The 10,569-nt window shown below is 31.7% G+C and overlaps 3 protein-coding genes and 1 long non-coding RNA gene across 4 annotated transcripts; 2 read left to right on the top strand and 2 right to left on the bottom strand.

The window, feature by feature from the left end:
- Window positions 1-47: 47 nt before the first annotated feature.
- On the bottom strand, window positions 48-2,031 carry LOC124423462. The gene is made up of 2 exons (XR_006942094.1): window positions 1,913-2,031; window positions 48-1,802 (listed from the first exon to the last, which is right to left on the bottom strand). It is a non-coding gene; the product is annotated as an uncharacterized LOC124423462 (long non-coding RNA).
- On the top strand, window positions 1,797-7,942 carry LOC124423460 (protein I'm not dead yet-like). Its single transcript, XM_046961178.1, has 12 exons — window positions 1,797-2,815; window positions 3,079-3,123; window positions 3,192-4,665; window positions 4,842-5,377; window positions 5,464-5,587; window positions 5,669-6,049; window positions 6,129-6,184; window positions 6,256-6,568; window positions 6,640-6,782; window positions 6,843-6,937; window positions 7,015-7,298; window positions 7,361-7,942. Exons 4-12 carry the CDS (start codon window positions 5,355-5,357, stop codon window positions 7,628-7,630), a joined length of 1,689 nt encoding a protein of 562 aa, XP_046817134.1. The 5' UTR covers window positions 1,797-2,815; window positions 3,079-3,123; window positions 3,192-4,665; window positions 4,842-5,354; the 3' UTR covers window positions 7,631-7,942.
- On the top strand, window positions 2,038-4,034 carry LOC124423688 (protein I'm not dead yet-like). Its single transcript, XM_046961730.1, has 7 exons — window positions 2,038-2,079; window positions 2,254-2,312; window positions 2,503-2,815; window positions 2,981-3,123; window positions 3,192-3,286; window positions 3,365-3,648; window positions 3,747-4,034. Exons 1-7 carry the CDS (start codon window positions 2,038-2,040, stop codon window positions 4,032-4,034), a joined length of 1,224 nt encoding a protein of 407 aa, XP_046817686.1.
- Window positions 7,943-8,157: 215 nt separating the features above from the next.
- On the bottom strand, window positions 8,158-9,899 carry LOC124423358 (PAXIP1-associated glutamate-rich protein 1). The gene is made up of 3 exons (XM_046960980.1): window positions 9,375-9,899; window positions 9,103-9,263; window positions 8,158-8,988 (listed from the first exon to the last, which is right to left on the bottom strand). Exons 1-3 carry the CDS (start codon window positions 9,441-9,443, stop codon window positions 8,757-8,759), a joined length of 462 nt encoding a protein of 153 aa, XP_046816936.1. The 5' UTR covers window positions 9,444-9,899; the 3' UTR covers window positions 8,158-8,756.
- Window positions 9,900-10,569: the final 670 nt, after the last annotated feature.

Below are 10,569 nucleotides of genomic sequence, written 5' to 3'. Positions count from 1 at the left end.
TTTGAGATATTATAGAATAAGATAAAGGATAGTTAATGTAATATCTGTTTTTACGAAGAAAAAATTTTATATATTTTTAAAGAACTAAAGTTAGTAATATTACACAGTTCACCCTGTACATACATATTCATTTCTATCTATTTTTTCAGCCATCTTCGTCACGCTCGTTCTCTTTCTTTCTTTCTCTTGACTATCCCTTTCTACTTCACCCCCTTCGGTCCTCGAAACTCCGGCCTCTCTACTCAACCGACCTATCGTCCCCCAACGAGCTTTCTCTTTTTTCTGTCTCTTTCTCTCCCTCTCTCTCTTTCTCTCTCTCTCTCTCTCTCTCTCTTTTTCTCTTTTCGATTTTCTTTTTTCTTTTTTCTTTTTTCTTTTTTCTTTTTTCTTTTTTCTCTTCTTTTTTTTTTATTGTACTCCACGGATTTTCCCTGCCACCGAGTCTACCGAGGGTGCGTCGCTTCTTTTTTTGTTTTCCCGACTTTAACCCACCCTCTCTGTCTAGCAACACGCCACCTCACCAGCCACCCTCCTTCGTCTCTTTTTCTGAATCAGCCAGCTTAGAATCTTCCAGTGAATCAGCGTGAGACTAAACTTCCCTTCACCTCTCTGCACCCTTCCGTCCTTCCTTCCTTCCTTCCTTCCTTCCTTTCTTTCCCTTTTTTTTTGCTCTTGTTTCCTTACTAGTATCTCTCAAATCGACGACAAACCACATTTTGCTATCGACTCGTTCTAAAACTTCACATCGACAGACATTTTAAAAAGAAATTTTTCATTATTTGGGCGAATTAATACCATTAAAAAAATGTGTTAACTTCATTCGCTCTAATCGCTTTATATATAGACAGAGTAACGTTGTCATAAGTTAAGGTACAGATTCGGTACATAAAAATGTTTGATAATTTCCTTCGATACATTAATAAAAATATATCAATGATTATCAAAGATCGTAATTAAGTTCATATATTGATAATAATAAATTGTATTCATAAAATCGTTATCAATAAAGTTATATACTCTATATTAATATATTCTATTATTGATAATATTTCTAACGCTATATAATAATTCTAATGTATTATCAACAATTGAATATAGAAAGTTAAGTTCAAATGTTATTGTACGTCATGTATATAACGTTTCTTTTGGAATGAAACTTAACACCAAAAGGACGTATCAAATCGATATATCGCATCATTTATATGGACAAGTTTATGACGAAAAACTTGGTTTCCGTATAAAATAAAAAAAAAAAAGAACAAAGTACAGAGAAACTCGTAGAAATTCTTTAATTAATGGCTCGAAAAAATGTTAAAGAAGAGAGTCTTGAGACAGGGGAAGAAGCCAACGAGGAACAAAAGTTACTATTTGCCTATTTCTCTGATATAACCCTATAAAGTCTTAGTTTAGATTTAATATTATTCAACTAATCGTTCTTCTTAGTAATACAAATAAACAATTTTGGATAAACACCAATAACTTCTTTCGCTTCTATTGGCGCATGATCTTCGCATTAATTTGGTTCATGTTTCTTGCAATTATTGTATACATCTACGATTGCCCAGTACGTATGATTTTTAACTCATTGAAAATCTTATATAATTCTTTCATATAAATAAAAGAAGAAAACATTGTTTACTTAATCGGATGATACTGAAAATACTTCTTTTTACATTGGTTGTTTTATCCTTTTAAAAGCAGTCCAGATGCGCGTTCGTGATACTGTTAATGGCGGGATATTGGATGACCGAGGCTATTCCGGTACCCATTACTTCTATGATACCGGTCGCTCTCCTTCCAATCTTTGGAATAATGAGTACAATTGAAACTGTGACTTGCTACATGAACGATGCCATAATGGTTTTCATGGGTGGCTTGATCCTTGCTTTAGCAACGGAACATTGTAACTTACATATGAGAATTGCTCTTCTAGTCATGAAAATGGTTGGTTGTAGCCACACGAAGCTTCTAGGTGGTCTTTGTACCGTAACCACTTTTATATCTATGTGGATCGCGAATGCTGCAACCACGGCGATGATGGTGCCTATTGTCTTTGCTGTTCTCTACGAATTGGAAAGGGTTTCTTTTTTAATTATATTATTTTCAATGTGGTATCATCGAAGTAACTCGAAATTATTATTATTATTACGAAATAACGAAGTTATTCGAAGGTGCCGCAAATCAAAGTATTTTTATATTTCTCTTTAACATATTTTTATTAATTATTATTTTCTATCGTTACTTTTGGAACAGCAAGGACTAGGAAAAGTATTCAACGTTATTATAGATCCAAATGAACCTAATGCTGATCCGTACGTAAAAACCAGAATGAATTTCTATTCATCCTACCTCTCCCTTTCTCTCCTGTTCTCTCTTTCTCTCTCTCTCTCTCTCTCTCTCTCTCTCTCTCTCTCTCTCTCTCTCTCTCTTTCTCTCTCTTTCATAGAATCTTAAGAACAAACGTCTGCTTGGAGTATTCAACTAAATAAAATTCTTTTTCAGGGAATTGAAACCAACGAACGTGACGAAAGCTTATTTCTTCGCGGCAGCATACGCTTCTACATTCGGAGGCACTGGAACTTTAGTCGGTACACCAACGAATCTCGTCTTCAAAGGCATCTACGAAAGCACCTATCCAGAAGCAGAACCAATCACTTTTGGACTTTGGATCGCTGCTTGCTTTCCTCAAATGGCCATTAACTCCTTCATTTTGTGGATACATCTTCGAATAGTTTATCTCGGTTTTCTAAGACCAAAGAGCAAAGATGCCAAGGCTGCGATAATTGGTCCAGAAGGAGAAAAAATAGCTAATGAAGTGAGCTTTTTTTAATTTCGAATAAAATCGAATAATTTCCCATTGAGGTAGAAAGAGATCATGTACAAATTGGATTTTTTTTTTTATAATCTTCGTGATTGTTTCACGAAGTATAAACAGTAGTATAGTTGAAAGGTAAGATAATAAATAACGTGGTATTCTTAGGTGATAAAAGAGAAGCTGAAAGAAATAGGTTTTATGTCGTTCCACGAGATCGCTGTATCGATACTCTTTTTAATATGTATATTTCTCTGGATATTCAGAGCTCCCGGATTTATAACAGGCTGGGCAAAACTTATTTCGGACGTGTAAGAAATTTCTTTTTCTTAATGAATCGTAAATCCTTATTTCCTTTAAAATTGTTTTGATCTAATAGGGAGATTAAGGATTCGACAGCTACTATTTTTATCTGCTTGCTGATGCTTTATATTCCTAGGGATCCCGATTTTATATACTATTGGAGTCGAAATTGTAAGCTAATACATATATTATATCAATTATATCACATACCATGTTTTAAGATACAGTAAAATAGTTTTGTTTAAATAGCTAGAAAAAAACCATCGGGTCCCTCCGAAGGTTTAATAACTTGGAATATGATTCAACGAAAGATGCCGTGGAGATTGATTTTTCTTCTCGGTGGTGGATTTGCTATCTCCAAAGCCAGCAATAAATCCTGTCTGGCTATGGATTTAGGTCGATTGTTGTTACCGTTACAAAATTTACACCCTATATTGCTATTGGCAATCATTTTGTTATTCGTTGGTACTCTAACGGAAGTAACGTCAAATGTAGGCACTGGAAATATCGTTATACCGATAATAGCACACATGGTGAATTTCACTTTAGCTATAAGATAATACTTGGAAAAATCAATTATAACGGTAGCGGAACAATACTAAAACGATAATACATGATGTTATTGTTGCAGTCTTCTGCGATAAGGGTACATCCTCTTTATCTGATGGTGCCAGTGACAATAATGTGCTCCTATGCATTTCGATTTCCAGTCAGCACTCCACCAAACGCAATTATATCGATCGCGGCTCACATACGAACGCCAATGTTAATCACCGGCGGCTGTTTACCTGCAATATACAGCTTACTCATACAAATACTTACTTTTCCATTTTGGGGAACATTCGTTTTCGGCATCGACAAATTCCCGGAATGGGCAGAAAAAACAATAATTCCAAGTTCCACGGGACATTGCACTTAAATTTCATTCATCTTGTATTTGGAATCCTTTGGAAGTATTGCTTCATTCAAAATTTTATCACGATTATTAAAGATTATAATATAAGATCGAATATAATAAAAATCTTTCTTAAAATTTGTATCGTTGAATATATAATTCATATATATATATATATATATGCCGATTACAAAGATTTCTTTTTTTGTTCTTTCTTTTCTTTTATTTTTCTTTTTCTTCTTCTTCTTATTTAACTGAAGGATGAAAGTCAAACTTCGTAACGGCAAAGATGGTAGATATAAGCTGGCTGAAGTACCAGAGGTATTTCGGACAATGAAAAGAGCGCAATCAGTAACGCCGCAGGCACTGCTCCCTGTCTTGCTTGAAGAGACGTCATTAAGGTCGAACCGAATTCTTCCATCGTCGTCTTCTCCCCGTCGAATAGAAAGAAACGCGACCTTATCTGAGCCCTTTTCAAGATTCTAGGCCGACTATATTTAGATATTTGAACTTATAATGCATAGCACGTATGCGAACTGACTAATGAAAATTCCTTCGGGTAAATTCATTAAGGCTGTTCATCACCACTGGTTTTATAATGGCTTATGCCGGCAATAAATCCAGGAGTACTTTTTGACTGATTTTGACGTACAAGGTATCATTTTAAAGATGATTTATTTTAAACGAAAAAATAACTTTTTCGGATTTCTTCGATAAAGCTTCATTTTTATTGAAAACGATCTTTTTAAAAAATGCTGTTTTCTTTTCGAAAAGAGTTAATAATTGAATATTTATATATTATACATAGTTTTAATGAAAACGACGCATAAGTATGTTTCTCAGGGCCGGGACAAGTCAGACAGTGCCGGGTCAGACAGAAATAGTGCCAGTCGAATGGGCCAGACGGGATCGATATAAATTGGAAGACTGAAAAGTGAATCTACTAAAACTAAACTCACATTAAGCCGATAGTTAAGTTGTACGTAAGAGGAATATAACCTACGATAGATACATGATGTGAACAGTATTTCATTATTGCACTTGTAATTCATATTTGTGCCATACATGTCGCTGAAGTTATACATGCTTCGAACAAAAAATAGTGAAGAAAATCTTATCTGCTTAAAAAGATTTTCTTATTCAAAGAATAAGAAAAAAATATAAAAAGAAATGAACAACAATAGATACGAAATATATATATATAAGCCATTCCAATATGAAATTAGCTGTATAAATGCATAAAAATAAAATATACAAAAATTTGTTACATTAAAGACAGGGAAGTTATTTATCGGTCCCTTAAAGATTTGGTTTCTCGTATTGAAACAAACCTTATAAAAAAACATGGCTGAGGAAGAAGATAGAGAGTACGTAAAAAAGAAATAGATCGAACTAAGAATAATAAGATTTTTTATGAAAAATAAAAATCTTTAACCGTCTCTTATCGATATAGAGTCTTGGAAAGGGAAGAAAGCGGTAGAAAGACACTCGACTTCTTAAAAACCTATTGGAAAATAATTTACTCTATTCTCTGGCCTCTAAGTCTATTACCACTTTTAATAATTTACGATTCTTCGGTATTCTGTTAATACGAACACATGACGTATATGAAAATTTATATAAAAAATCTCTATTTATATATTATTTCACTCATATAGGAAGTTAGATGTGCCTTCGTCATATTGATAATGGCTGGATACTGGATAACAGAAGTATTTCCCATGGCAATCACTTCATTATTACCTATTGTCCTCTTCCCCTGTCTTGGTGTACTTAGCACAGACGAAGCATGTTCTTGTTATATGAACGATACGATAATGGTCTTCATAGGTGGTTTGATACTTGCCGTAGCCATCGAACATTGCAACTTGCATCTTAGGATTGCCCTTGGAGTTATGAAAATGGTCGGTTGTAGTCATAGTCGACTACTTGGTGGTCTTTGCGTAGTCACCACTTTCATATCCATGTGGGTTTCTAACACAGCTGCAACGGCTATGATGTTACCAATTATTTTCGCTATCCTTCAGGAATTAGAAGAGGTCTGTGACATCTTGATTTTACCATTGGTATATATATATGTGTATTGGTGAATTTATTATCGTTATTACTACTCTTCAGGCTGGATTTGGTAAGATGTTCATAAAGGTGACTGACATAAAAAGTCCTCAAGAACAGTAAGGAATATCCTCGCTTAACTTTCCAAAAATTTGTTCCCTTTTACAAATATAAATTTTTCCTTACACAGAATATTAAAACCCTCTAAGGTCACTATGAGCTATCTTTTAATTGTCGCATATTCTTCTACTTTTGGTGGAACGGGAACTCTCGTTGGTACCGGAACGAATCTTACATTCAAAGGAATTTATGAGAGTACCTTCCCTTTGGCCGAAGGAATCAATTTCACCGATTGGATGATAGCTTCGTTTCCACAAATGATCGTCAATTCTTTTCTCACTTGGCTTTACGTACGAATAGCTTTTTTGGGATATTTAAGACCAAAGAGTAAGGATGCCTTGGCAGCTACGATAGGCACAGAAGGCGAAAAAATTGCGAACAATGTAAATCCAGTAACAATAATCAGATATTAACGATGATATTAACTTATTTTCATAAGACATAATATTCGTAGGTCGTAAAAGCGCGATATTCAGCTCTAGGTCCCATCTCATTTCACGAAATCGGCGTTACTTTACTATTTTTAATATGTATTTTCTTATGGATATTTAGAAAACCTGGTTTCGTCTTTGGATGGTCCGAACTTATAACAGATATGTATGTATTTAAACAATATCCAATCATTTATGCTTGACTATTATTCGATTATCTTCACAGAGAAATAAAGGATTCGACACCAGTTATACTTGTTTCAATTCTTATGTTCTTCATACCAAAAAATCCTTCTTTCATTTATTCTTGGAGCAAAAATCGTAAGCACTATTCAAATTATTTAAAAAAAATAAATATATATATTTATACGTAATATAATCAATTGTGTATCACGTAGCTGAAAAAAGACCGGTCAAATCATCGGAAGGCTTGATAACTTGGAAAGTCATTGAAACTAAAATGCCATGGAGCTTAATGTTTTTACTAGGTAGTGGTTTTGCAATTTCGAAAGGAAGTGTTCATTCTTCCCTAGCTAAAACAATCGGCCAAACTCTCACACCACTTAAATCTTTACCACCTATTATTATAATGACATTCATCTGTTTCTTCGTGGGTATAATAACAGAATTTACATCGAACGTGGGCATTGCCAATATAACATTGCCAGTTATTGCGCAAATGGTATGATATTAACTTAAATTTCATTCCTCATCTCTGTATTATATTAATATTTATATTGACAGAGTATTGCCATGGAATTACACCCTATGTATTTAATGATACCAGCTACGTTAATGTGCTCATTTTCATTCCGACTACCAGTTGGTACCCCACCAAATGCTCTCGTAACAGTCGCAGGTCATATTCCAACTAAATGGTTGATGATGGCAGGATGTCTACCCTCTCTTTACAGTTTATTAGTACAAATACTTTTATTCTCAACATGGGGTGTTTTTATTTACGATATTGCCGAATTTCCTGATTGGGCTTCAGATGTTACTATAAAAGATTAATTAAATTAATTATTTTACGTATTAATATACGTAACACACACACGCGGGATTATGTTTATGTAAAATAGTTTTCAATAAACATTAATAAATATAACGCAATAATTTGTTTAAAATTACATTTATATTACAATGATACATGATTCTTCTAAGTACTTTTATACAATGCATGTTTATCTTTAAATTGAGTGAAATTTAAATCACTTAATGTAAGTGTAGAGATTTACAAAGAAGTTTTAAGGAATTAGATACTGTGTTAAAAATGTATATATATCATACATATGTGTATATATATATATATTCAATATATACATATATATATATATATATATATATATATATATATTCAATATATACATATATATATATATATATATATTCAATATATACATATATATATACATATATATATATATATATATATATATATATATATATATATTCAATATATACATATATATATACAAATATATATATATATATATATATATATATATATATATATATCAAATAACATTTAATGTATCAATATACATAAAAATACCACAATTTTGATTAAAATTATGCATTGTGCATTATTATCTTATCCTATTCTCTTCTCTCTCTCTCTCTCTCTCTCTCTCTCTCTCTCTCTCTCTCTCTCTCCCTCTCTCTCTCTCTCTCTCTCACACACACACACACACACACATTTTTGAAGTATTTTAAAATTAATTCATATATTATGCTTATTTCAATCAATAACTCTGTTTCGAGTAAAAAAGAAAAATGTAGAAATTAGACATGCTTAACTCAAAAAAAATAAAAAAATAAACTTGATATAGGAAATGTGTAAGAGCTTCCTCACATAGCTATTTCCATCCTGATCTATCAAATATAATTAAATTATATCCTCACAGAGGATGATAAAAAGTACCTTTCATCAGGTAAAAAATGGTTTTAAATTAGCAAATATAAAATTTACTTTAAGAACTATTTTTGATCAGCTTTCATATCCATATTGTACTCATATACAATATACAGTCCTTCTATTCAAAATCTTATATGTGAAAAAAATAAACATTTCCTCTCATTTGTCCCATATCTTGGTGCTTATATCAGTTTCAGTATTCTATTTGTATAAAAGATAATGTTAAGTTGGTTGAGTTTTTAAACCTGGTGAATTAGGTTCACTTTTCTTTGAAGTTGAATTAATTTCTTGTTGTTCCAATCTACGATGGCGCAACATAGTCGACAAAACACCATTAAAACTAGCAGTTTTTTTCTTAGCACTACCTTTAGGAGTACTTTCTCCTACTCTACGAACTGGTAATCTGGGAGATGACATTTCATCCATAAAGTCAAAATCTGACTTTTCTTCTGGTCTAAAAAAGAATTCATAAATTTTACAACAGTTAAAAGCTAAATACAGTTAAAAGCTAAAACAGTTAATAGTTCATTAACAGAAAAGATTTTACATAAAATTGTATTTAATTTACTTATATTCTTGCGAGCCGTGTTCTTGCTGACGATTACAAGAAGGAATTGGAGAAGGACCTCTTCTACCAGGACATTTCCATTCAAGTTCTAGTACACGATTATTAGCTTCTAGTCCATCAATTAAAGAAAGTATATCTTCCGACTTTAATGTCCATTCGCTCTATATAAAAAGAAAACAGATAATCACATTCAAATCATTGGTATGTTTTTAAAAATTTATAACACTCGATATATATCAAGCATATCATTGGAAAATATGTAAATATCTTACTTTTGAATCAACTTCATACTTTTCTTCATCCGAACATTCAACAGACCACTCTTCTTCGTTTCTATCCATAATAATATACCAAAAGTTCTCACGATAATCACGTGTTAATATTTTAAAAAACAATTACTAATATTGAGGTTATGTTTTCCATTCAAGTCGCTTATTCTTGATAATAGTGAATTTGACACAAAAGAACACTTCGCAACACTGTTACGAAGTAACAATTTATAAAAACTGGCAAAGAAAAATTGATATTTTCATACGTTGTATATAAAAAATGAATAACAATCTACAAGACACTAATATTTTTTTCATAGAAATTAATAAACCATCTATTCAAATAAATATTCTGGATCTATACAATTCACGCAATATTATTAAAAGCAAGTGTTTAATACCGAAAATAAATAAATATACACGAAGGAGTATTACTGCGAAGTATCAGGAATAATAAATATCAAAACAATGATCTATAGTTGATACATGCTTCGCGTATATTATCAAGGATCAACTAAACGGAAGTGGTGATAGTAGTGATTCGAAAAAAAATTTATTCGAGAGATGGCGCTGATCTTTAACGTTGTCGGTAAAAAAATCAACAAATAATTAATTTAAACGATCAAAAAAAAAATCAAAATAAAATATCAATTTGTAATTAATGGCTTAATTTCTTAATTAAATAATACATTATTCAAACGATATTAAAATTACACGGTTTATGACTGGATTTGTTGTTTACATAAATTCTATCAGAAATTCTTAAAGCGTGGGTCAAGTTAAATATTAAAATATAAAAGTAATATACATGTTCATTAGAAGAATTTATTAAAAGTGAATCACGAAAAATAAGTTTTCGAAAGTATCTCTCGACTCATCAAAGTTTGGAAAACATTGAATTAAATTATTCATTAGTAATTCGAAACGATCGATCAAATATTATATACATATGTATGTATTTTGATTCATAATTTCTTATCCAGACAGAGGACAAATAAAGATTCATCGATGCGATCGATAATAATCAAGCAAAGCAGATAAGAATAATAACTAAACGACTTGGAAATCAACAAATCTACGATAAATTTAACGTTCTACGTAAACATAAAAAAAAAAAAAAATGTGAAAAAAAGTAAAGCTCGAAATAAATCATTTCTACATGTATTATGTGGGGAGGGGGGAAAAAAAGAAAAAATAC

Source organism: Vespa crabro, chromosome 4 (assembly GCF_910589235.1).
Source record: "Vespa crabro chromosome 4, iyVesCrab1.2, whole genome shotgun sequence".
In the NCBI taxonomy this organism is placed as follows: Eukaryota; Metazoa; Arthropoda; class Insecta; order Hymenoptera; family Vespidae; genus Vespa; species Vespa crabro.
This window is presented reverse-complemented; position numbering and strand designations above follow the sequence as displayed.